The 27381-nt window shown below is 39.3% G+C and overlaps 1 protein-coding gene across 1 annotated transcript in view; it reads left to right on the forward strand.

Moving 5' to 3' along the window:
• The window catches only part of DDX10 (DEAD-box helicase 10), a 281967-nt gene that overhangs the window by 28005 nt on the left and 226581 nt on the right, over positions 1–27381 (forward strand). The window contains exons 9-11 of the mRNA XM_033204074.1: positions 1052–1136; positions 15135–15233; positions 25691–25778. Coding sequence (XP_033059965.1) covers positions 1052–1136; positions 15135–15233; positions 25691–25778 — 272 coding nt within the window. The remainder of the gene's footprint in view (positions 1–1051; positions 1137–15134; positions 15234–25690; positions 25779–27381) is intronic.

The raw sequence follows: 27381 nt of genomic DNA on the forward strand, positions 1-27381 counted from the left end.
TCAAAAAGCTGCTTTGTTGATTATACAACTCCTGGCTTTGTGGGAATGGATGGGGATGGATGTAATTAGAGAGGGAAACTAGACATAGGAACAAAGGGTGAGAATAAATAGGTGATAATTTGAATCCTTCAGTCACTTAATTTTATTGTATTGTTAATTATAGCAAATTTGAAGCATACACAAAAGCTGAATATGTTTAATCTACCCTCATATACCCAGCTTTAACAATTATCTTTTTCATAATCCTCCTGTCCCTCTTGGAGTTCTCTAAAGCATATGTCAGATGTCATGTTTGTTAGTTTAGACTGGAGTACAGTAGCATGATCATAGCTCACTGCAACCTTGATCTACCAGGCTCAAGTGGTACTCCCACCTCAGCTTCTCCAGCAGCTGGGACTGCAGGCATGTACCCCCATGCCTGATTAGTTTTTATTTTACTTTATTTTTTATTATACTTTAAGTTCTAGGGTATATGTACAGAACATGCAGGTTTGTTACATAGGTATACATGTGCCATGGTGGTTTGCTGCATCCATCAACCCTTCATCTACATTAGGTATTTCTCCTAATGCTGTCCCTCCCCTAATCTCCTACCTCCCGACAGGCCCTGATGTGTGATGTTCCTCTCCCTGTGTCCATTGTTCATCTCCCACTTATGAGTGAGAACATGCGGTGTTTGGGTTTCTGTTCCTGTTAGTTTGCTGAGAATGATGGTTTTCAGCTTTGTCCATGTCCCCATGAGAAGTGGTGCTTTCAGGTTATTAAATATTAGGGTATTTCACTATTTGTCCGACACAAAGCAATCTGTCACTTCTGTGTCAGATACGAAGTAATCTTCATATTCAAACAGTCATTAATTTTAGTTCATTTTGTCAAAAGAAATGTTTACTATCTCTTGGTTCATGCAATTAATTTTACTTTTAATAGAGTTCATAGATGATATCCATCAGTTTGATGTGATGAAAAGTCGTGGCGAGCAATATTGTAGAATAAAAACAGTGCAGCAGGGCAGATCTTGCAACCATTTTAACTTCACATCCCTTCTCTATAGATTTCCCAGCCGTGAATTGGGTTCTTCAGTTTGATTGTCCTGAGGATGCCAACACATATATTCACAGAGCAGGTAGAACTGCCAGGTAGGTGTACTGACTAATTTCTTTTCTTTTACTGCTATCTAAATAACAAAACTGCTTTCCCAACTGCAGATAAATGAAGAAAGCAATTCAGATAAGTGAGTGCTGATTTGGCATTTCATGGTATGAGTTGATAGCAACTTGACAGTTACTGTAAATCTTTTTTTTTTGAGACGGAGTCTCGCTCTGTCGCCCAGGCTGGAGTGCAGTGGCCGGATCTCGGCTCACTGCAAGCTCCGCCTCCCGGGTTCATGCCGTTCTCCTGCCTCAGCCTCCAGAGCAGCTGGGACTACAGGCGCCCGCCACCTCGCCCGGCTAGTTTTTTGTATTTTTTTAGTAGAGACGGGGTTTCACCGTGTTAGCCAGGATGGTCTCGATCTCCTGACCTCATGATCCACCCGTCTCGGCCTCCCAAAGTGCTGGGATTACAGGCTTGACCCACCACGCCCGGCCAGTTACTGTAAATCTTTATGACTAAGACTTGATTAGTGCTGCAAAAAATCCATAAGAATCTTATTTTAGTTTGTTTTAACTTTCTTGTACTTTACTTTTCAGCAAAACTGCTCACTGAAAGTCATCTCATTGAATCCTAATGACCTGTCAGGTCTAGGACTGCAGTAGTCTTCACTTATCCTCAGGGGTTATGTTCCAAGGTTTCAGTGTATGCCTGAAAACTCAGTACCAAGCCCAATATATGCTATATTTTTTCAGTCTAGTAACTGAGACAGCTGAGTAACTAACAAGCGGGGTCTTGAGCTTGCATATGCTGGACAAAGGGATGATTCACATCGTAGGCAGGACATAGTGGATGGTGTGACATTTTATCAGGCTACTGAGAAGGGTGAGCAATTTAAAACTTATGAATTGTTAATTTCTTGAATTTTCCATTTAATATTTTTTGGGCCTGGTTAACTGTGGGTAACTGAAACCACAGAAAGCGAAACCACAGATACGGGGTGGGGGGGACTACTTACTGTATTATTAAATCCCTATTTTCAGATGAGGAAACTGGATCTTTGAGCAGTTAAACAATTTGTTCAAAGATCCACAGAGCCAGGATTTGAACCCAGGCAGTCTGGCTCATCTAGTCTAGATCTCGTGCTCTTACCTTCGAAAGTATAGGCTAATAAGAGGCTAAGTGATTTGGAATCATAGATAACTCTTTTTCCTTTCTTCCTAGTTCTGGAAATAGGGACATTGCTGAAGACCACCCCCTATCTCTCCTCTTTCCTATACTCTCCAGTTTCCCCCCAAAATATCCTATGTTTGCTCAAGAGGTATGAGGAACTGTCTAGAAAAGAACTTAGTAGGCTGGGCACTGTGGCTCACACCTGTAATCCCAGCCCTTTGGAAGGCCGAGGTGGGCGGATCATGAGGTCAGGAGTTCAAGACTAGCCTGAGAAACATGGTGAAACCCTGTCTCTACTAAAAATGCAAAAAAATCAGCCGGGAGTGGTTGTGCACGCCTGTAGTCCCAGCTACTCGGGAGACTGAGGCAGGAGAATCACTTGAACCCGGGAGGCGGAGGTTGCAGTGAGCTGAGATTGCACCACTGCATTCCAGGCTGGGCGACAGAGTGATGCTCTGTCTCAAAAACAACAAAACGTAGTAAAGTCAGTCATTTGGGATTAAGTGGCATAGAAAGGGATCTGAATGAATCAAAAAGGATTACACAATCTATCATTGCTATTAAACTCTAGCAGCGAAGCTGGGAGGTATATGTTCTTGGTAGAATTGTAAATGGTTAACATTTTTCTAGATAGCATATGGTAATACTTATCAACAACCTTAGAGTTGTTCTTTTTGTCTTAGTAATTCCACATCCAGAAATGGATCTTAAGAAAATAGAGAGATGAGTAAAGCTTCAATATACATTTGTCTTGTTGATGTTTGTAGTGTTTAAGAATTGGAATTTATTACGCTGTTTAGATTATGATTAATTGTGCTTAGCCACGGATGGACTGTTTCTTCAGTTTTACATTTTTGTTCTATTTTCTTATCAAAACTGGATGATTGGGTGTTTATCATATGGATTCCAGGATGGGTCTAACTGGACCAACGGTTGCTTCCAATTTCAAGCCACAAACTCTTCTCAAAACTTTCCCGGGTATGTCAGGATCTTCAGGCCCTAGCACAGACTGTCCTGTCTGGCATGCTTGCTTTACCACCTGCCCTGTGCCCACTTCAGCAAGTGGCCCCAAGTATGAAAGTGTACTCTATCCCTTGTTTACCTAGGAAGTCCCCTTGGAGTTGAGTTCTTTTAGATTTCTATGCATTTATATTTTTTGGGTAGCTTTGAAGAAAAAATTTTTTTGTTTGTTTTTATGTGGTCACGTTTTGTTTCAGCTGAAGTGAAGGTTTTTTGTCTTTTTATAGCCTAGCAAGAAATAGATCTGTTTAAAATTCTATTTAATTTTCATAAGATGTTTGAATGTTTATTTATTTATTTATTTTTGATTGGTTCATGTTTATCCTGTGGGCCATCTTTAAACATGGTTTATAATAAAAATGCACTCAAATTAAATGTGCTGCTTTTCACCAGCATGAAAGAAGGGAGAGAACAGTATAATAGTGAAAGACTATTTAAAAATAGGATTTTTTTTTTTATACTTTAGGTTCTAGGGTACATGTGCACAACGTGCAGGTTTGTTACATATGTATACATGTGCCATGTTGGTGTGCTGTACCCATTAACTCGTCATTTACATTAGGTATATCTCCTAACGCTATCCCTCCCCTGTCCCTGCTCCCCACAACAGGCCCCGGTGTGTGATGCTCCCCTTCCTGTGTCCAAGTGATCTCATTGTTCACTTCCCACCTATGAGTGAGAACATGCGGTGTTTGGTTTTCTGTTCTTGCGATAGTTTGCTGAGAAAAATAAGATTTATGTATTAGCGGGTTCAAAAGTAAGTCTTAATTGGAATTGATGATGTAGTTTTAAACAAGCAATACAGTTAGGATTGGATTTTGTATATGATGTCATTGTACATTTTTTTTTTTTTTTTTTTTGAGACGGAGTCTCGCTCTGTCACCCAGGCTGGAGTGCAGTGGCCAGATCTCAGCTCACTGCAAGCTCCGCCTCCCGGGTTTACGCCATTCTCCTGCCTCAGCCTCCCGAGTAGCCGGGACTACAGGCGCCCGCCACCTCTCGCCCGGCTAATTTTTTTTTATTTTTATTTTTAGTAGAGACGGGGTTTCACCGGGTTAGCCAGAATGGTCTCGATCTCCTGACCTCGTGATCCGCCCGTCTCGGCCTCCCAAAGTGCTGGGATTACAGGCTTGAGCCACCGCGCCCGGCCGTCATTGTACATTTGCACAAACTTGCTTTTAGAATTTTTTTTCTTATTGGAACTAAGTAAAATGGGACATGGATAGAATAGTTGCCTGTTCTCTTCTCCGTTTTTATGAGGGGGTAGTTGGTGCCTCATTGGTCTTTAATGTATTAAGTACATGGTTTTTGTTTTGTTTTTTTGAGACAGAGTCTCGGTCTGTCACCCAGGCTGGAGTGCAGTGGTGCGATCTTAGCTCACTGCAACCTCCGCCTCCGGGGTTCAAGTGATTCTCCTGCCTCAGCCTCCTCCCAGGTAGCTGGGACTATAGGCACCCGCCACCACACCTGCCTAATTTTTGTATTTTTAGTGGAGATGGAGTTTCACCATGTTGGCCAGGTTGGTCTTGAACTCCTGACCTCAAGTGATCTGCCCGCCTCAGCCTCCCAAAGTGTTGGGATTACAGGTGTGAGCCACTGTGCCTGACGAATACATGTTTTGATTGTCATTCATAGTGAGTATTTTGGGAGGTCATCAGTGGTGGTCGGTGGAATGACCTTCTCCACGGTGTAATTCTCCTCAGTAAATGTGTAGTTGTGTAAATTGGTACATGTACCTGTGCACATATCTGCATTCTGTGCTCCTGTGGGCCTCTGGATAGGCAAGGTTGGATATGGTGTCTCACAAGTGCATTGGGCCAGGGGTGTGGGAGCTTTTTATTTTTATTTTTTCTTTTCCTTTTTGATATCTTTAATATAATGTGTTCTTTAATGTGATTATTTTGATATGTATTACATACTTTTTAGATGTCCCACTGGTATTGTTGGGGACAGGGCAGACTGATTCCTAAATAGAATACATTTAGCAGTAAAATTCTCCCTATATGAAGATTATTGGACATGTCAATATAAATCAGGAAAAGATTCTAGAGGGGGGAATATCTCAAGGTTCTTGGTTCCTAGAGAAGTTGTTGAAAATTTTATGTAGTTGAATATGCCGTGGTGAACATTAAATTGGGTCTTAATGACTGTGGAGATGAAGAGGAGTTAGAACAACATCACATTATTGTGTCTGAAGAGAGAGAATAATAATCTGAAAAAAACGTTTTAATGTAATTTTTAATGTGGTCATTAACTTTTAAAGCACAAGCCTATTTGACCTTTTGTAACCAATTAAAAATATTTTTACTTGACTATTTTAGATGTATAGTTAGTGGAAAGGTTTAGCATATATAATGCTTTTTTTTTTTTTTATTTCTGGCAGTTTAAAAGTTGCCAATAATGGGCTTAAAGATAATTAGAAAGTTTTGTGGGCCATGAGACTGAATAATTGAATTGAATAAAGGCTAAATTAAAAATTGAATCTAATTAAAATCCTCTGTATTCGGCTGTAATTAAAACCAAGTTGCCAGATAGTGTTTGCTTTTGGAATTGAACTATTATATATCGACATAGGAAAACAAAATCATTAGCAAAATAGCTAAGATTTGGGGAATCTTTTTTTTTTTTCCTTCTTATTTTAGCTAAAAAAGTGATTTGGGTATTTTTGCCTTGATGTACCTAATTCTGTATTAATTAATTTTACCTTTCTAAATTCCTTTTGATCTGTAGCAGTTGAGAAATTTCCCTGCATTTTCCTTAACCATCACACCCCTTTTAACAAAATGGTCTCCTTTAGAGATAAGTGAACCCAGGTATATGAATATAGTTTTATAATGCTGTATCCTGTGATACATTCTACCACTTTAGAAAGCAGTTCTCTTTAGGGCTTATAGTTTTTTTGGTACAAAACCAAGCTATTCCAGTTTTTATAAAAATGTCCAGTTGAAAGTAGAAAATATTTGGGAATGGAAAATAGACATCAGGTATTCTCAATTTAAAAAAATGTTTTTATTTGGGGAGGGTGGGGAAGAGTTGTGGGTAGAAGATGGGCATTCATATATAACTATTTTTTTTCCCCCAGAATAGTGGAAGATAAAATAATTTCAGCAATATTCTACTTGAGCCTTATTTGCCTGGCTACGTTTTGTGGTGCTCAGAAATTTTGTAACATAAGGAGCAGAATGTGATTCCACTAGGGGACAGCAGAGGCCAAACCTTAGCATTGCACACTCACCGGTAGCAGCTTAGATCTTAGAAAAGAGGAAGATGGACACTAGTTAAAATCTGTAATAACTTGTGAAGAGTTCATGGCTGGTTGTGGGAGAATACTGGTACTTTGTGGAATAGCTAATGACAGTTTTTTAAATAGTGTCTTTAATTGGTTTGTGAATTGAACTAATAAAAGTAAAAAGACAGTTTTCATGAGCATTTACTTTCCAAGGGTTACCACGTGTACCTTAGATATAAGATAGAAGCAATCTTTGTTAGTGAAAATGATTTCTTTCATTCCTTTAGCTTACATTTGTGAAGGTCTACAGTCTGCTCCTTGTAGATAGTGGCTGATGTTTCTTTACATGACCTTCTGCCTTTGTTGGTATCTAAGATTTAAAGGTTGCATAAAAGGTCACAGCAAATTTATTTTGCATCTTGAAGCAGTGAGGAGCTGGTGGAGAATATAGCCAGTATGGCTGTAGGAGTAGATAAGGAGGGCTGATATTTCTTAGGAGTCTGTTTCCCAGGCATCCCTTGGGAATATTTCTTAGGAGTCTATTTCCCAGGTATCCCTTGGGAATAGGGGTGCCCCCACTTTATTCTCCTGTCTAGTCAATACAGCAGGCAGAGTGTTCCTTCTAAAACATAAGTCAGATTATATCACTCCTCTGATGGCATACCATTTCACTCAGAGTGAAAGCCAATGGCCCCCGGGCCTAAACTATTAATCCCTTTCCCTCCAGTTTCCTAGTATTCTCCCCTTGTTCTCTGTGCTCCATACTGGTCTTGCTGTTTCTTGTATGTGCCAGGCATGCTTTTGCCGGTAGGGCCTTTGTACTGGCGCTCTGTCTTTTCTGCTGGAATGCATTTTCCTCAAGTATCCACATCCTGTCTTCCTTACCCTCCCCTACCACTCCTTTTTACCCGGCTCGACATTCCTTTTTCCAAAGTCCTTTATCACCTTCAAATATACTAGAATATTTACTTAGTGTATTTTTACATTGCTTTTCACCTTGACTGTAAGTTCCATAAAGGCAGCAATGTTTGTCTAGTATACTGATATACCCTAAGTGCTTAGAACAGGACCTGACATGTAGTTAGACATTTGAGATAGTGATTCAGACTCATGAATCAGATCTTACCTAATATGTTAATTATCCTAATATGTTAATTTATTGTTGTGTAACAAATTGACCTATGGCTTGGTGGCTTAAAGCAGTAACCATTTATTATCGCAATAACCATTTATTATCTTGCAGCTTCTGTGGGTCAGGAACCCAGCCAGTGTGGTTCATCTGGGTCCTCTGGCTCTCAGTCTATCACGAGGCTGTAATGAAGGTGTCACATGGTCGTTTAAGGTTCAACTAGGGTTGCATTCATTCTCAGATTTATTCACATAGTTGTTTCCAGATTCATTTCTTCCTTGGCTATTGGTCAGAGGCATCTCGCAGTTCCTTTTCATGTGGTCTTCTTCACAGGATAGCCACAACATGGTAACTGACCTCTTCAGAGAGGGCAGATGATAACTGAGGGAGAGGAAGATAAAGCAGTAATGTCTTTCATGACCTAGACTTGGAAGTCGCAGTCCATCTTTCATGTAACATCCTGGTGGTTGCATGTCAGTTTTATTCCTTGTTGGGGAACTACACAAGGGTGTCAATACCAGGAGGTGCAGATTATTGGGAGTTGTTTTATAAGCTGCCTACCACACCAACATTGAATTATACCACTGATTACAAGGATAAAAGCAATCCTGAGGTAGAGGTGAAATAGGAAGAGGTGTGGGATCTCCATTATAGCTCCCTGGTTATTTTCTTGCCAAATTAGGGCAACCTCTGACCCAGGTTAACATAGAAGGCTCTAAATAATGTGTAGCTTAGATGGACACTTGCATAGATGGACTATTTGTATACTTGGTTACAAAGCCCACCAGAGAAGCATACTTTCAAATCCATAAATTGTGAACAGCCGTGGTACATCCTATTAAAAGCCTCTCATAGGTGAGAACTCTCACCTAGCAAATGTTTGTTTCCCTGGAGATCTGTCATTAATGTTTTCTAGGAGATTTGACCATATCACTTTTATTGGGGTGTAGAGAGCGCAGGGCATCCTCTTTCTTACCTCCCACCCCTGTACTACACAGAGAATGAGTAGACTGTGGTTTAGCCTTTTATTTCCCAAACTCAGTAAATATTTGTATGAATGAACTCTAGCTCATCGAACAACTCATGAAAGAGGTTCTCATATTAGGAAACTCTTTCTCAGTGACTTTAAGGTAGATTATGTCTACAATTTCTCAGTTTAGTAAGTACCAGGCCTGGGATTTATGCTTAGGTCTTTCTGACTCTAGAACTCATTCTTGCCAGTTGTGCCCTGATCCAGCTGTTTACATCTAATGGATTACATCTAATGGAGCAGCCCTGCTGCTCCCATGCAGGGCTTCTAGAATGCATGAGAGCCAGTTACTGGGAGAAGAAAGGTAGATGTCTTTAAATTTGTTGACATTTGTGGTCATGAAGACAAACTAAGAGTGTATGCGTTTTCTTTCTTTGGACTATGAGAGATAGACATCCTGTAGTTGTTCCATCACTGCCTTTAGAAAGTCAGGAATCTGAGGTTTGAATTTGACTTTGTCACCTAATGACCATGTACCCTTGGACAAGTCTTTAACTTCTCTAAGCCTCGGCTTGTTCTCTGGTAAAATGGGGTTAATCGTATCTAACTCTGTTATTTCCTGGAAGGATAATTTTAGGTAGTATCAGTACTGCTTTCATTTGAGGTTTCTTTTTATTCTTAATCTGTTACAATTTAGCCTTTTTAAAAAAAAAAAAATTTTTTTTTTCTGGAGACAAAGTTGATAGAATTTAATGATTTCTACCCTTTCTCTGTGAACCCCATAAATCCTTGTTCTTAATCAGTTTGCTAGAAGCTTTCCATGCAATATGTATTAGCCAGCTTGGTTTCTTTCTAATTACTTACAGTGAACTTCATTTGTCACTGTTGGGCCTGACGTGGTATACCTGTGTGTTATTTGAGGTCTTACGGTGTAGGTGACTTTCTTTTCCCCAGAATATTTCCAAACCTGTTCTTTTTTCCTTTTTTAAATCTAGTGTAGAACCTTCAGACATTCTGTAAGTCAGAGATAACATTTTTCCTGGAATAAGCTCTCCTTTGTACCATGTTGTGCAGGAGGAACAGAACAGTTGGACTCAGATCCCTTATGGCTGTCTTTCTGCATGTGCATAACAGACTGCACTGTTCTCCTCCAGTGACATGAAATCTTGGGGATGGTTGTCACAGGTAAGGCTGAGGTACAGGGAGAATAGAAGGAGATACAGGGCAGGAAAAAGAGAGGACTGTGCAATAGTAGAGCGTAACCAACAAATGTCTCCCTTTCTCCACCTCTTGATTGTTGTATTGTGAGCAGTGACTAGCAAATCAGTAGTCAGAGTTGTAGTTTTAGATCCTAAAGGGACATAAATCAGTCAATTGTATAATGTAGAAATAAGAAAATGTAGTAAATAGTGATTTATTTTATCTGAAGTTACACAGCTAATAGTATAACAGGACTAGAACCCAGTTCTTTTGACTAAATCTGGTGTTTTTTTTTTTTTTTTTTTTTTTTTTTTTTTTTTTTTTTGGTGACTGAGTCTTGCTCTATTGCTCAGGCTGAAGTGCAGTGGCGTGATCTTGGCTCACTGCAACCTCCGCCTCCTGGGTTCAAGTGATTCTCTTGTCTCAGCCCCCCAAGTAGCTAGAACTACAGGGTGCGCCACCACACCTGGCTAATTTTTGTACTTTTAGTAGAGATGGGGTTTTACCATGTTGGCCAGGCTGGGCTTCAACTCCTGACCAGTGATCCATCTGCCTGGTATCCCAAAGTGCTGGGGTTACAGGCGTGAGCCACCGTGCCTGGCCAAGTCTAGAGTTTTATCTGCTAATAAAGCTTCTAGTGTTCACTCACAAATATTTGTTGTGCATGTGTTAAGGACACATGACAAATGTATACATGTCCTCAAATTTAATAATCAAGATAAGGAAGATAAGGAAATATACTAATATTAGTAGTACTAGGATGTATGTTAAATGAGGTAGGAGTGAAACAAAAGATGTAGGTCTTAAAAGCATTGTTTTTTAAAAAACTTATTTTTAATAACTTGTATTACGAAAATAATGCTTATTCACTATACAGATTCTAGAGTAGACTATAATGACAAAACAATTAAAGTCACCTAAAATCCACCACTTAGAAATGTTTTTTTCTTGTACATCTGTGTATATTTTTTCTAGTTACAAAAATGGGATTGTTATAAATAAACTTTCTGTAACCTGACTTGTAACATGGAGAACCAGGCTAAGAGAACTGAGGGTGGCTAGGCAGTTGTGAATGGCATATCACAGACCATGGTAGGATGATAGTGGAAAGGATGAATGAGCAAAGTTTAAGGGACAATTAAAGACCCAACTAGAATGGAGTTGATGTGTTGGAGAATCTGAATTTGAGTAGTTAAAGATTATTAGCTCATGGGTAGAAGGCAAATTATTGCCAGAATGGCAGGGCTTTTTCCTGCCTCTGGCTCTAGTTTGTTTGAAGGTTATTTCAGTGGAAGAATTACCTTGTATACCCAAGCCAATGGTCTGGATTCCTGTTTTAACTAGAAATACTAGTGAGCTGCAGGATGTGGAGATAAGCTTCCTGATATCAGCTAGACAATCATGACCAATCTGTTGAGTATTCTTGTTTCTGGAGGGAATCCTGATATAACTGAAAAAGTAGTGGATTTAGAAGTTTAAAGTCTCTGATATTTAGTAAGTAGCTGATTTTAGGCCAACCTCCTGGGCTCTCAGGAATACTATTTTGTATTGTTACTTCCTGCTGGTTGCTTGCTTTTAAGATCTGCAAATTTATATATTAATACAAAAAAATTCTTCATAAGTTTGGAAGAGCTGCATAAATTCAGTATTGATACTGATGGCGAAAATGAAATTTTGTTTCAGATGCTTTTTATCAGGTGGCTAGACTGTCTCTTAAAATAATTCGTCATGGTGACTAGTTAATAATACTGTATTGTATTCTTGAAAAATGCTGACAGTGGATGTTAAATGTTCTCTACACAAAAATGATAACTCTGTGAGGTGATACATATTTTAATTAGCTAGACTTAACTATTCCACAATGTGTATATACTCTAAGACATCATGTTGTACATGATAAATACAATTTATCAATTTGAAATAAATATGTTTTGAAAACAAATATGTCTAAATGTAGTTTTGAAGTGTAGATCTTTTTTTTTTTTTGAGACAGAGTCTCGCTCTGTTTGCAGGCTGGAGTGCAGTGGTGTGATCTCTGCTCACTGCAACGTCTGTCTCCTAGGTGCACATGATTCTCCTGCCTCAGCCTCTCCAGTAGCTGGGACTATAGGCATGTGCCACCATGCGCAGCTAATTTTTGTATTTTTAGTAGAGTTGAGGTTTCACCATGTTGGCCAGGATGGTCTCGATCTCTTGGCCTCGTGATCTACCTGCCTCAGCCGCCCAAAGTGCTGGATTACAGGCGTGAGCCACCGCGCCTGGCCTAAAGTGTAGATCTTATGAAGAACGCTTATTTCTTATGTGTTTAGCCTTGGGCCTTGAATATTGCTTTTGAAATCTAAAAGCTCACTCATGGGTAAATAGACTGTATTCTTGCAAGCATTTTTTTAAAAAGTGAAATGTACTTATGCCTTCTTTTAAAAAGTGCTTTTATTCTAGAATAAAAGCTTACTGGGGAACTTTTGGTATTAGCGTGTGGGAGATTACTTGTGGTTTATGTTGTTTCAGGGAAAAGATGTGTGTAATGTAAAATAGGTAAAATGGCCAATGATCTTTTTAATGGGTACTTGCCTTATGGATTTGACTTTGGGTATTTTCCATTTTCCATTTTCCATTTTCCATTGGGAGTCTTTTTCTTCTAAAATTCCGCTGTTGCTATTTGTCTTAACCTTGTGTAGCCTTCTACATATATTCTGTTAGCTGAGGCTTTAAAAGGTTTGATCATGGGCCCTTTGTGACATTAGTCCTGACTCATCCTCCCAGGTTCTCCCTGGGAATGAGTAGATGAGATGAACAGAGGTGTGACTAGCCTTATTATTCCTTTCTAGGAGTCAGTTGGAACATGAGAGAACATTCATTGAGTGAATGCCTTTTTGATCTCCTAGGTTCTCTTACCTCTTTGCCACAGTTCTTGCCCTATGTAGATTTGTGGGCCTATTTATTTCATCTTGCCATCCCTGAACTTGAATGTAGAGTATTAAAAGGGTTGACTGTTGCGTAGCCCTCAACCCACTGTTCTCCTCCTTCCTAATGGCTCCAGACAGAATAAGCCTTTCTACTTCTGAAGGTAATTCGCTTAACCTCAGGAGTCTGGCTGCCTCAAGGGCATTTTGGAAGTATACTGCTTAGGAGTTAGCATTAACTGATTCCTGTCCTCTTTGGACCTGTAATCTTTCCTTGGTGGAGTCTGGGAGCTTCAGACATAACGTCTCTCCGTTAACTTGTCTGCTCAGTGTGTCACCTCACTGCTTCATGTAGTAGTAAATGCTGCCTTCACACATGGTTTGGTCCCATACTGCTTAGGGGTCTGCTTTAAATTCATAATTTTTTTTAGTGAATGAAGATGAAGTGAGTCATATTATTCTGTGTTAAAATACTATGAGGAAGGTATTTGGTACTAGTCTTTCAGTTCTAAACAGATAATTGGTGAAAGTAGTAAATTGTATGTTCAGCGTCACTCTGTCCCCTCTGTTGACTAGAAAAGCAAGTAGGCATGAAGAAGATGAAAGTATCCAATGGACTCTCGAATGGTGCCTTAGCCCATGGAAAACTCGACTACCCCATCTATATCCCTTCGCCTAATGTCAGATTAATTCCTAATTATTCTTTAGGTCTCAGTTTAGATGTTAGTTTCTCCAGGAGTGCCACCTCTTAGTATGTCAAAACCAGTTTTTCCTTCCAGAATTTGATGATAAAATTCTACTTACCTATTGGTGGTATTCAGTCTCTGTATGCAGAGACATTCTGGGGCCTCTGAAAACAGGCTCTAATGTACCTTTCTAGCAATCTTTCCTGCTGTTTGTTTGTGTACCCTGGCTTCAGTGGAATTTCTCTTTTTCTTGTTCACTCTTTAATACATTTTCTTTGTATTTTCTGGCTTCCACTCCGTTGTTTATACCATTCTCCTCCTTTGTAGTACCTTATTCTCTTCACCACTTTAGATGCTAATGACTTCTGGCTGCATGGATGGTTTAGTCCAGTACTGCCCAGGGGGATAGTTTTAAACTCTTTTCCATCTTCAAGGCCCACCTGAAATTTCATTTCATACTCTGTGACATATTTTTGTTTTTCTCTGGCTAACCCCGAGTGGCCTCTTTTCCTTTCTGAGTTGGTGGTGTTTATTGCCTATGGTTGTTCTTTTGCACCTACTTATTTACTGTTTTGTGACTGTTCTCTTGACTCTTGCCTGTGTGTTTGTTTTTTCTGGTTAACAGGAACATTAGATCACTGGAGACAGGAATTTTCATCTTCTGTTTCTTTATGTTCTTTACAGTTTATGCCCACAACAAAGTTTCTCAGTAAAAGGTTTATTTGCTCCTCACATTTTAAGTATGAATCCTGGTGAGAGTGTTTTGAGATTTTTTTCTTCTTTTTATTTAAAACATTTCTCCAAGTATCCAATTGTGTTCTCTGTTTTACTGCTTGTATGTAATGGCTGACATTAAGGTATTGGGAAAATCTGTATGCAAGTAGCACAAGAAGCTTAGTAACTACAGGATGTTTTGTGGCCCATGTTAGTACAAATTTCTGAAGATGCAGCATGGAATAAGATCTCCCCTCCCCTCCCCTCCCCTCCCTTTCACGGTGTCTTGCTTTGTTGCCCAGGCTGGAGTGCAGTGGCGTCATCTCAGCTCACTGCAACCTGCATCTCCTGGGTTCTAGCAATTCTCCTACCTCAGCCTCACTAGTAGCTGGGATTACAGGCACCCGCCACCACGCCCAGCCAATTTTTGCATTTTTAGTAGACATGGGGTTTCACCACGTTGGCCACGCTGATCTCAAACTCCTGACCTTGGGTTATCTACCTGCTTCGGCTTCCCAAAAGGGCTGGAATTACATGCACGAGCCACCGTGCCTGGCCGAACAGATCTATTTCTTATAACTAATGCTTCAGGACGATTTTACTTCCAAAGTGTAAATAAAACCCCCAGGAAAAGGAATTGATTGTTTTTAAAAGTATATATTGGGTGCCATGTTTATTCAGAGGTTAACTTTATTATGATCCTCTAGTGGCTTGAGTGAGAAATTGTCTCCTTGTTATATGGATAGAGAGCTATTTAAGAAAATCTCTTTAATTGATTTCTTTCTTAGAATTTAGATCATCTTCTGTGGAACAGCCTGAAAGTCACTAGGAATGATAACTAGTGATGAAAATGATATGAGGTGTTCAGAGTCCTAGTTTTCTGTTATTAGAGATTAAAAGCCAGTCTCTGATATTTAATGGTTAGATGAACTGGTTTCCATGTTTACCTATTCATCACACTGTTACAATGTAAAATGCAGATTACATTGATGTGTTAAAGTTTTTGTTTCTTTTTGTTTAGGTACAAAGAGGATGGTGAAGCTTTATTAATTTTGCTTCCCTCAGAAAAAGCTATGGTGCAGCAGCTTCTTCAGAAGAAAGTACCTGTGAAGGAAATCAAGTAAGACCTACTTGTTGTCTTTATGTTTTTAGGAAAATGAGGGCATGAAATTGTTATGCTTAATTATGTGCACCTAATTCCCTCCTCCCCGTAATTTTTTCAACTGCCTGGTTTGACTTTTATCAAAAGGCTCTTTTTAGAACAATTTTAGGTTCACAGGAAAATTGAGAGGAAGATAAGAGTTCTCATATAGCCCATTCCCCGAACATGCACAGCCTCTGCCGTTATCAACATCCCCCACCAGAGTACACCTGCTACAATTGATGAGCCTACGTTGACGTTTTTCACCAAAGTCCATAGTTTACACTAGGGTTCATTCTTGGTCGTGTCCACTCTGTGTGCTTGCACAAATGTGTAATGATGCATATCTACCATTTTAATATCATACGGCATTTTCACTGCTCTAAAAATCCTGTGCTCTACCTGTTTATTCCTCTCCCCTCCCCCTGAACCTCTGACAACTACTGATCTTTTTAGTGTCTCCATAGGTTTCTTTCCAGAATGTCATATATTATAGTTGTAATTATACAGTACCTAGCCTTTTCATATTGGCTTCTTTCACTTAGTAGTATGCATTTAAGGTTGTTTTGTTTTGACCTTGTTTATATAACCAACTGTAGCCTGGTTATAAAAAGGACAGACTTGTATTGATTTTATGCAAATAACCAGATTGCCATAAAAACTAGTAAGTTGTCTGAATTCTGATGGGTCAGGGAGAATAAGGTGCTATATAAAGGATGTCATTTATAGGTTACTAAATACAGGGTTAAAGATAGATCAGGAAGAGAAAAGATCTTTTCATTCCCTTAATAAAAATATGTAAAATCACATCAGTAAAAACCAAAAAGCCACAATTAGATTCTTGTCAGCAGTTCCCTTAATCTTACCTAAGTCTTATAACTAGTGGATATTGGATTAACGTTCAGCTTTCAAAGGTCTGAAGGACATCTTTTTTTTTTTTTTTGAGACGCCCAGACTGGAGTGCAGTGGCATGATCTCGGCTCACTGCAAGCTCCACCGCCCGGGTTCACACCATTCTCCTGCCTCAGCCTCCCGAGTAGCTGGGACTACAGGCGCCCACTACCATACCCGGCTAATTTTTTGTGTTTTTAGTAGAGACGAGGTTTCACCATGTCAGCCAGGATGGTCTCGATCTCCTGACCTCATGATCCACCCTCCTTGGCCTCCCAAAGTGCTGGGATTACAGGTGTGAGCCACCACGCCTGACCCTGAAGGACATCATAATTGCTTCCAAGTTCTGGCAGTTATGAGTAAAGCTGCTATAAACATCCATGTGAAGGTTTGTGTAGACGTAAGTTTTCAACTCCTTTGGATAAATATTACCAAGGAGCATGATTGCTGGGCCAGATGGTAAAAATATGTTTCGTTTTCTAAGAAACTGCCAAACTGTCTTCCAAAGTGGCGACACCATTTTGAATTCCTGCCAGCAATGAATGAGAGTTCCTGTTACTCCACATTCTTGCCAGCATTTGTGGATATTCTTTATCAAGGTGAGGAAATTGTCCTCTATTCCTAGTTTACTGAGTTAAAAAAAAAAAAAAAAAGATCATGAGTGGATATTGGATTTTGTAAAAAAAAAAAAAAAAAATTTTTTTTTTTTTTAGTCTGATGAGATCATGCGATTTTTTTTTTTTCTTCTTTTTTAGCCTAGTGATGTGATGGAGTACATTAAGGTCTTTTTCTTTTTAAATGTTAAACTAGCCTTGCTTTCCTGGGATAAATGTCACTTGGTTATGATGTATAATTATTTCTGTACCTTGTTGGATTTAATTTGCTAATATTTTGTTAGATTTATACCTAAGTGTTTCATTTTTGGGAGTGCTAATCATGTAAATAGTATTGCTTTTAGTTTCAAATTCCACTTATTTATTACTGGTAAATTGGTGTTCATAGTATTCTTTCTTTTCTTTCTTTTTTTTTTTTTTTTAGACAGAGTCTTGCTCTGTTGTTCAGGCTGGAGTGCAGTCTTGCAATCTTGGCTCACTGCAACCTCTACCTCCTGTGTTCAGGCAATTCTCATGCCTCAGCCTCCCAAGAAGCTAGAACTACAGGCATGTGCTACCGTGCCTGGCTAAATTTTGTATTTTTTTTTTTTTTTGAGACGGAGTCTTGCTCTGTCACCCAGGTGGGAGTGCTGTGGCCGGATCTCAGCTCACTGCAAGCTCCGCCTCCTGGGTTCAGGCCATTCTCCTGGGTAGAAGGCTGTAGTCTCAGCCTTCTGTAGCCTTCTGTAGTCTCAGCCTCCCGGGTAGCTGGGACTACAGGCACCACCACCTCGCCCGGCTAGTTTTTTTTTTGTAGTTTTTAGTAGAGACGGGGTTTCACCGTGTTAGCCAGGATGGTCTCGATCTCCTGACCTTGTGATCCGCCCGTCTCGGCCTCCCAAAGTGCTGGGATTACAGGCTTGAGCCACCGCGCCCGGCCAAATTTTGTATTTTTAGTAGAAATGAGGTCTTGCCATGTTGGCTTGAACTCCTGGCCTCAAGCAATCTGCCTGTCTTGGCCTCCAAATTTGTTCATAGTAGTCTTTTTATCCTTTTGATGTCTGTGGGATTTGTAGTGATGTTCCCTTATTCATTTGTGATGAAAACAGGAAAGTAATTAACTTTTGTATATTAATCTTCAATCTTGTAGTCTTGGTATAATTGCTTATTAGTCTAGTAGTTTCTTTGTCCATTCTTTTCTATTTCCTACATAGATGATCATGCATCTGTGAACAAAGCCAGTTTTATTTCTTTCCTAATCAGTATGCCTTTTATTTCGTTTTCTTGTCTTACTGCATTAATTAGGACTTCTAGAATGATGTTGGACAGCAGTGGTGAGAGGGGACATCTTGATCTTAGCAGGAGAGCTTCCAGTTTCTCACCATGAAGTATGATATTAGCCGTAGGTTTTTTTGTATTTGTTGAGGACTTTTGCATCTATCATGAGTGATATTGGTCTGTAGTTTTTTCTCCCCTGTAATGTCTGTGTCTGGTTTTGGTATTAAAGTGATATTGGCCTCATAGAATGAGTTAGGAAGTATTCCCTTTGACTCTGTCTTCTGAAAGAGATTATAGGAAATTGGTATTTCTTTCTTAAATGTTTGGTAGAATTTATGGGTGAGCCCGTCTGGGTTTGGTGATTTCTGTTTTGTAAGGTTATAAATTATTGATTCAATTTCTTTAATAGATAGTAGCCTATTGAGAGTGTTTACTTCTTGTAAGATTTTGTCATTCAAGGAATTGGTCCATTTCATCTAGGTTATCAAATATGTGGGCATAGAGGTGTTCATAATCTTTTTATGCTTTTAATATCCATGGGATTTGTAATGATACTCTTTCTTTCTTTTCCAATAATAACTTGTGTCCTTTTGTTTTCTTAGTATGGTTATAGGCCTATGACTTCTTTTAGTTGTTTATTCTTTTTAAAGGACCAGCTTGTGATTTAATTTTTTCCCCCCTATTGATTTCCTGTTTTCAATTTCAGTCATTTCTACTCTAGTTCTTATTTCTTCTGCTTGCTTTTGATTTAATTTACCCCTTTTCTGTTTCCCAAGTTGGAACTGTAGATGAGTTATTTTTAGGTACTTTCTTTCTAATACAGTCATATGTTGCTTAATTATGGGAATAAGTTTGAGAAAGGGATCATTAATTTTATCCTTGTATAAACATCATAGACTACACTTACACAAACCTAGATGGTATAGCTTACTACATACCTAGGCTATATGGTATAGCCTATTGCATTTAGGCTACAAACCTGTACAGCATTAATACTGTACATGCTGTACACTGAATACTGTGGGCAATTTAACACAATGGTAGGTGTGTATCTAAGCATGTCTAAACATAGAAAAGGCACAGTAAAAATACAGTTTGAAAGATAAAAAGCATACCTGCATAGGGCACTTACCACAGTGCTTGCAGGACTGGAAGTTGCTCTGGGTGTCAGTGAGTGGTGCGTGAATGTGAAGAGTTAGTAGTATACATTACTGTATACAACTGTAGACTTGGTAAACACTGTACACGTAGGCTACACTAAACATTTTTTCTTCAGTAACTAACCTTAGCTTGCTGTAACTTTTTTTATTTTACAAACTCTTAGCTTCTTGATTCTTTTGTAATTACACTTAGCTTAAAGCCCACATTTTACAGCTATACAAAAATATTTTCTTTATATCCTTACTCTACAAGCTTTTTTTTGGTTAAAAATATTTGTTTTCCCTTAAAACTTTTTTGTTAAAAATGGAGACACAAACACATGAGCCTAGGCCTACACAGGGTCAGGATCATTAGTATCACTGTCTTTCATTTTCACATCGCCCCACTGGAAGGCTTTCAGGGGCAGTAACACACATGGGGCTGTCATCATTTACGATAACAATGCCTCCTTCTGCAGTGCTTCCTGAAGGACCTGCCTGAGGGTGTTTTTATAAGTAGAAGGAAAATACTGTAAAATAGTAAAAAGTATAGTGAATAAATCAGTAATAGTTGTTTTATCATTTTCAAGTATTATGTACCATGTGTAATTGTAAGTGCCATACTTTTATATGTCTGGCAGTGCAGTGTGTTTGCCTACACCAGCATCACCATAAACATGTGAATAATGTATTGCCCTATAGTGTTATGATGGCTGCGACATCACTAGGTGATAGAAATTTTTCAGCTTCACTGGCACACTGCAGCCTCAGTCTCCCAGGCTTAAATGAGCCTCCTGAGTAGTCTTTGCCACCATGCCTGGCTAATTTGTTTTATTGTTAGTAGAGACAAGGTCTCCCTATGTTGCTGAGGCAAATCTCCAACTCCTGAGCTCAAGCAGTCTTCCTGCCTTGGCCTCCCAAAGTGCTAGAATTACAGGTGTGAGCCATTGCTCCTGGCCATCATTACAGTCTTATGAGACCACTGGTGTATATGCAGTCCATCACTGACTGACACATCATTATGTGGCCCATGACTGTATATGCATTCAGTGCTATAAATTTCCCTCTTAAGTAATGCTCTTGTTGCGTTCCACAAATTTTGCTAAGTTATTTTCATTTTTGTTTAATTCAAGAGAAATTTTAAAATACTTTGTTTTGACTTGTGTTATTTAGAGGTATGTTTAATCTCCATGTATTTTAGAATTTTCCAGTTACCTTTCTGCTATTTCTATGTTATGTTATGTTATGTTATGTTATGACAGAGTCTTGCTGTGTCACCCAGGCTGGAGTGCAGTGGCACAGTCTTGGCTCACTGCAACCTCCACCTCCTGGGTTCAAGTGGTTCTCCTGCCTCAGCCTCCCATGTAGCTGGGATTACAGACATGGGCCACCACGCCCAGCTAATTTTTGTATTTTTAGTAGAGATGGGGTTTCGCTATGTTGGCCAGGCTGGTTTCGAACTCCTGACCCCAGGTGATCTGCCCACCTCAGCCTCCCAAAGTACTGAGAATACAGGTGTGAGCCATTGCCCCTGGCCTCTCTTATTTCTAGTTTAATTCCATTGTGGTGTGAGAGCAGATATTGTATGATTCATATTCTTTTAATTTTGTTAAGATGTGTGTTATGGCCCAGAATGTGTTTTATTTTGGTGAATGTTCCATGTGAGCTTGAGAAGATGTGTATTATGTTGTTGGATAAAGTAGTCTCTAGATGTCTATTGTGTCCAGTTGATTGATGGTATTGTTGAGTTCAACTGTGTTCTTACTGACACTTTCTGCCTGCTGGATTTGTCTATTCCTGATAGAAGGGTGTTGAAGTCTCTAATTATAATAGTGGATTCATCTTTCTGGTTGTAATTTTATCAGTATTTGTCTCACATAGTTTGATGCTCTATTGTTAGGAGCCTATACATTAAGGATTGTTGCTTTTTTGGAGAATTGACTTCTTTATCATGATGTCATGCCATTTATCCCTGAGAAGTTTCTTCCTTGGAAGTCTGCTCTGACATTAATATAGCTGTTTTTGCTTTCTTTTGATTAGTGTTAGCATGATATATTTTTATCAAACCACTTTTATTAATTTATGTGTCTTTATAGGGAAAGTTGGTTTATTGTAGATGACATATAGTTGGGTCTTGTTTTTTGATCCACTCTGACAACATCTCTTTTAACTGATGCATTTAGGCTATTGATGTTGAAAGTGATTATTGATATAGTTGAATGATAGGCTATTGATGTTGAAAGTGATTATTGATATAGTTGGATGAATATCTAATGTATCTGTTACTGTTTTTTGTTTGTTGCCCTGTTCTTTTTTCGTCTCCTCTCTTTCTGCCTCTTGTGATTCTGAGCATTTTATGATTGCTTTCTCTCCTTAGCATACCAGTTTGTGTTTTTTGTTTTTCACTTTTTTTTAGTGATTGCTCTAACGTTTTTGCAGTATACGTTTACAAGTAATCCAAGCCCATTTTGAAATAATGACATAATGCTACAGCACTTCACAGGTAGTGTGAGTACCTTATAATTCTGATTTATCCCTCCTGTCCCTTGTATCATTGATGTCATTCACTTCACTTATGTAAAGCATACATAAGCGCATACACATAAATATACATAATTAAACACGCTGGGGCTATTAATTTGAAAAAACAGATTAAGAATAAGAAGAATTTTATTTTACCATCATTTATTCCTTTGATGTGCTCTTCCTTTGTTATGAAGATCTGAGTTTCTGACTTATGTTATTTTTTTCTCTCTAAATAACTTTTAAACATATTTTGCAAGGCAATTCTACTGGACATAAATTTTGTCAATTTTTGTTTGTCTGAAAAAGTGTTTCTCTTTCACTTTTGAAGGATAATTTTGTGGGGTACAGAGTTCTAGGCTGGTGGTTTTTCTCTCTCAACACTTTAAATATTTCATTCCACTCTCTCCTTGCTTGCATGGTATCTGAGAAATCAGGTGTAATTCCTGTCTTTGTTCCTCTATAGGTAAGGTGCCCCCCGCCCACTTCTTTCAGGATTAAAAAAATATTTAATTTTCTGTAGTTTGACAATGATATGCCTAGGTATAGTCTCAGTCTCTCTCTTTTTCCCTCTGTCTCTCCCCCTCTCACTTGGGCATTTATCCTGTGTGGAGCTTTCTGGGCTCTTGGATCTGTGGTTTAGTGTCTGACATTAATTTAGGGGGAAATTCTGAGTTATTACTGTTTGAAGCATTGCTTCTGTTTCTCTTCTCTTTCTGATATTCCCATCGTGCATATATTCACTTTTCATAGTTGTTCCGTAGTCATTGAAGTTCTGTTGTGTTGTTTTCAGTCAGGTTTGGAGGTTTTTATCAAGTTCAGAGATTCTTTCCTCAGCTGTGTCCAATCTAGTAATAAACCTATCAAAGGTATTAGTCATTTCTGTTGCAGTTCTTTTTGTTCTCTCGCATTTCCTTTTGGTTCTTTCTTAGGATTTCCATCTCTCTGATTATGTTTCTCATCTGTGCATGCTGCCTGTTTTATCTGTTAGAATCCTTAGCATATGAGTCACTGTTATTTTAAATTACATTTCTGGCCTAATACTTCCAATATCCCTGCCATGTCTGGTTATGATGCTTTACTCTGTCTCTTCAAATTATGTTTTTTGCTTTTAGTATGCCTTGTAATTTTTTTTATGATAGATATGATGTACCAGGTATTATAAAAAGAATTGCTGTCAATAGGCCTTTAGTGCTGTTAGTGCTGTGGTGGTAAGGTGTGTTAGTGCTGTGGTGGTAAGGTGTGTTAGTGCTGTGGTGGTAAGGTGTGGTAGTGCTGTGGTGGTAAGGTGTGTTAGTGCTGTGGTGGTAAGGTGTGGTAGTGCTGTGGTGGTAAGGTGTGGTAGTGCTGTGGTGGTAGTGCTGTGGTGGTAAGGTGTTTAGTGCTGTGGTGGTAAGGTGTGGTAGTGCTGTGGTGGTAAGGTGTGGTAGTGCTGTGGTGGTAAGGTGTGTTAGTGCTGTGGTGGTAAGGTGTGTTAGTGCTGTGGTGGTAAGGTGTGTTAGTGCTGTGGTGGTAAGGTGTGTTAGTGCTGTGGTGGTAAGGTGTGTTAGTGCTGTGGTGGTAAGGTGTGAGGCAGTGGGGGCTGTGGCGGAAGCATTCCTAAGACCTATAGTAGGTCTCAGTCTTTTAGTGAGCCTATGCCTCTGGACTGTGAACTTTACAAATTCTTTTCAGTCTCTGCCTTGCCACCACCCCAACTTAAGTGGGAAAGGATGGCTAGAGTTGGGCATTTCCCTCCCCCAAGGTCAGTTAGGCTCAGATAAAACCCTAGGAAGCTTGGCTCTCATTAACAACGCCCACCCTCAGGAGAAACTAGTTAAGAGCAGAGTGCTCAGGCATATTTCAAAGTGGTTCATTTTCCACTTGTTTTGCTGAAAGCATGAGGGAATTTTTCCGATATTTACCGTGAGAACTTAGTTGAGCTCCTGGGGTAAAACTCGTGTGTGTGGGGCTGCCCTATGAATGGGTCCTCCTGGAGTTTTTACTTCTCAGACTTGTCCACACCGAGGCTCCAGCAGGTTTTATCAATTACAGTTGAGGGTCTCCCACCCAAGCACTGGCTCCCCCTGTTGTTTCTGCTTATGACTCAGCTGAAGTAAGTGGTGACTCCCTGTACTCACCTCTCTCTTTCCTGTGTAGGGGACTGTGGTTTGTCTTGTGTCCTCCATATTTATCATGGATAAAAGAAGAGTTGTTGATTTCTTTTTTTTCCAGTCTGTTCTACTTTTTACTTGTTGTTGTGATGGAGTGATGACTTCCAACCTCCATCCATAGGGTACTGGATATCAGAAGTCTGACTCTTTTTTTTTTTGTTTTTCTAAAGTCTTAAATGGTCTTTTCTGAAGACTATTAGTGGAGAAAATGAGATGGAGAACTTGTTAACTTCAGGAAGCACTGCTGATTGAAAGAATTAAACCTCTTGGATGGAATTACTTTTGGGGTTGTATAGCCATCTCAGAGAGTTGTGCTGTCCTGTCTCTAAGGATGTGTACATTCAGCATCAGTGGAATCCATCAGAATCTTACTTGTACTGGAGCTATTGAAACATCCTGGCTTGATTTGCCTAAAAATAATTTGGAGAGCGGTTAGATTCAGGGAGGAGTGTTGAGGATGTAGAAGAGACAAAATTGACTATGACTTGGTAATTGTTGAAGCTGAGTGAAAGTCTCTACCTTTTCTTTTGTGTATTTTGAAATTTTTTATAATAAAAATAAGTGAAAACAGTCATGGCTGGGCACGGTGGCTCATGCCTGTAATCCCAGCACTTCGGGAGGCTGAGGCGGGTGGATCACGAGGCCAGGAGATCGAGACCATACTGGTGAACACGGTCAAACCTCGTCTCTACTAAAAATACAAAAAAATTAGCCGAGCGTGGTGGCGGGCGCCTGTAGTCCCAGCTACCCGGGAGGCTGGAGAATGGCGTGAACCTAGGAGGCAGAGCTTGCAGTGAGCTGAGATCGCACCACTGCACTCCAGCCGGGCAACAGAGCGAGACTATGTCTCAAAAAACAAAAGAAAACAGACAAACAAAAAAAACACACACAATCTTACCTGCCGCCACCTATCACCATCCTGGCCTGAACAATGTGGTTCAGCCTAAAATCAGGGAAGCAGTGAGGTCTCTTGTGAAGCCTAGACCTCTGTAACATTTTTTTTTTCTTTTCCTGTAGCTTCTCTGGGCAGAGTTAAATATCATCTCTGTTATAGTATGCCTAATTTCTAAATAAGGAAATCACTGCAGTCTTTGGCTACTTGTTTATTACTTGAAATTGATTTTATGATATTTGACTGAAACAAATATTTATAAAAATGACATTAGGGCTAGGCATGGTGGCTCACACCTGTAACTCAGCACTTTGGGAATCCAAGGCAGAAGGATTGCTTGAGGCCAGGAGTTCCAGACCAGCCAGGGCAAAACAGTGAGACCCTGTCTCTACAAAAGAAAAAACAAACAGACTAGCCAGGCATGTTATAGGTGCAAGCCTATAGTCCAGCTACTTGAGAAGCTGAGATGTGGGAGGGTCATTGGAGTCCAGGAGTTCAAGGTTACAGTGAGCTGTGATTTCACCACTACACTCCAGCCTCACTGAGGGAACAGGGTGAGACCTCTTAAAAAAAAATTAAATTTCATTTATTCCATTTCATATAGAATGGATCTCTCGTGGGAGACTACTTTCTGTTAAGTAGCCAATGCTAACGGTGGTGTTAATCCAAGTATCTCACTCAGCATGGGATGTTTAGAGAAACTGTCTGACATGTCATTTCTCCTGTGTTATTCATAGTAGGTAAGAGTGTCAAACTTGTGTGTAGTTTAATTTCCATCTAATCTGATTCATAGATGAGAAATAGTTATACATTTAAAAATACTGAGGAAAATAGGAAAATGCTGCTTACTATTTTTAGTCTCCAACTTTGAGATACCTTATTTTAACCTTCATCTTTTTGTTACAAAGAATCCATCCAGAAAAACTTATAGATGTCTTATTTTAATCTTTATCTTTTTGTTACAAAGAATCAATCCAGAAAAACTTATAGATGTCCAGAAAAAATTGGAATCTTTTCTAGCTCAAGATCGAGATTTAAAAGAAAGAGCTCAAAGGGTAAGTCATTTTTTAATTGGATACTTTCATTGAATGGAAAAACAATAAAGTTTATCATTTTCTGCTACTTCTTGGTTGCAGGTTTGTGCTTCAGATATTCAAGCAGTGTAATTTGCTGATAGATAAGTCTAGCTTATATATATGTATTTTTTTTTTTTTTTTTTTTTTTGAGACGGAGTCTCACTCTGTAGCCCAAGCTGGAGTGCAGTGGCATGATCTCAGCTCACTACAACCTCTGCCTCCTAGGCTCAAGTGATTCTTGTGCCTCAGCCTCTTGAGTAGCTGGGACTACAGGTGTGCGCCACCACCACACCTGGCTACTTTTTTGTATTTTAGTAGAGACAGGGTTTCTCCATGTTGCCCAGAGTGGTCTGGAACTTCTGAACTCAGGTGATCCACCCGCCTCGGCCTTCCAAAGTGCTAGGATTACAGGCATGAGCCACTATGGCCAGTCTAGCTTATTCTTCAGAATTTTGAAAAATATTTTTTATGTATAGATAGGGAACGTCATCTTTAGTTTTGTCAAAGACATATGGAAAATCCTCTCAAATGTGATTTTTTGGATGCACAATGGCCTGATTTCTAATACTTGATAACATTATTAAGTTTTATTTCTTTTGTAAAATTGCTGTAACTCCTGATTGTACTTTCTTGACTGTGAGATTAATATCTTCCTACGTTAGACTGAATTTCTAGAAAGCATAGAACTCGAGCGAAATTATCTTCAGAAATGAGATTTTAACTTATGAATATGACTTAATGTTCCCCAATTACGTCTCTGGACTTAAAGATCTTGGTTAGCAGATACATAAAGAAGTCAATCTTTAGTTTTATTTTTCTTTTTTTGAGACGGAGTCTCGCTCTGTCGCCCAGGCTGGAGTGCAGTGGCCGGATCTCAGCTCACTGCAAGCTCCGCCTCCCGGGTTTATGCCATTCTCCTGTCTCAGCCTCCCGAGTAGCTGGGACTACAGGCGCCCGCCACCTCGCCCGGCTAGATTTTTGTATTTTTTAGTAGAGATGGGGTTTCACCGTGTTAGCCAGGATGGTCTTGATCTCCTGACCTCGTGATCCGCCTGTCTGGGCCTCCCAAAGTGCTGGGATTACAGGCTTGAGCCACCGCGCCCGGCAGTTTTATTTTTCTTAATTGATAAATCATATTTCTGGTATGTAACATATTTTGAAACAAATATACATTATGTAATTGCTAAATGAAGCTAACTAGCGTAGGTATTACCTCACATACTTGTGGTGAGAAATCTATTTTAGTTAAACTTTTTTTTTGTTTTTTTTAAAGTTTTTTAGAATATCCCACAGTAGATTCTTTGGTAAAGGAAGATGTGAAGTTATTTTTCATTGTGCTTTCCAATCTATCTAATCTTTGAATCAAAAGATATTTGAGTCCCTATGATTTTCACCTGTCCTTTACTGCCATTTATTGCATTTACAAGATCTTTGCATCTCCCATAGCATATCAACAATGAGCCAGAGAGTAGGAACTCAGAGGTTGGATTCTATTTCAGCAGATAGATGAGGTGGGAGGAAGAAAATAAAGAAGAGTTACAGAAAGCTCACCCTAAGTTGATGGAGTAGCCTGAGCAGAAAA

Source organism: Trachypithecus francoisi, unplaced genomic scaffold (assembly GCF_009764315.1).
Source record: "Trachypithecus francoisi isolate TF-2019V2 unplaced genomic scaffold, Tfra_2.0 Lachesis_group8, whole genome shotgun sequence".
Taxonomy (NCBI): Eukaryota; Metazoa; Chordata; class Mammalia; order Primates; family Cercopithecidae; genus Trachypithecus; species Trachypithecus francoisi.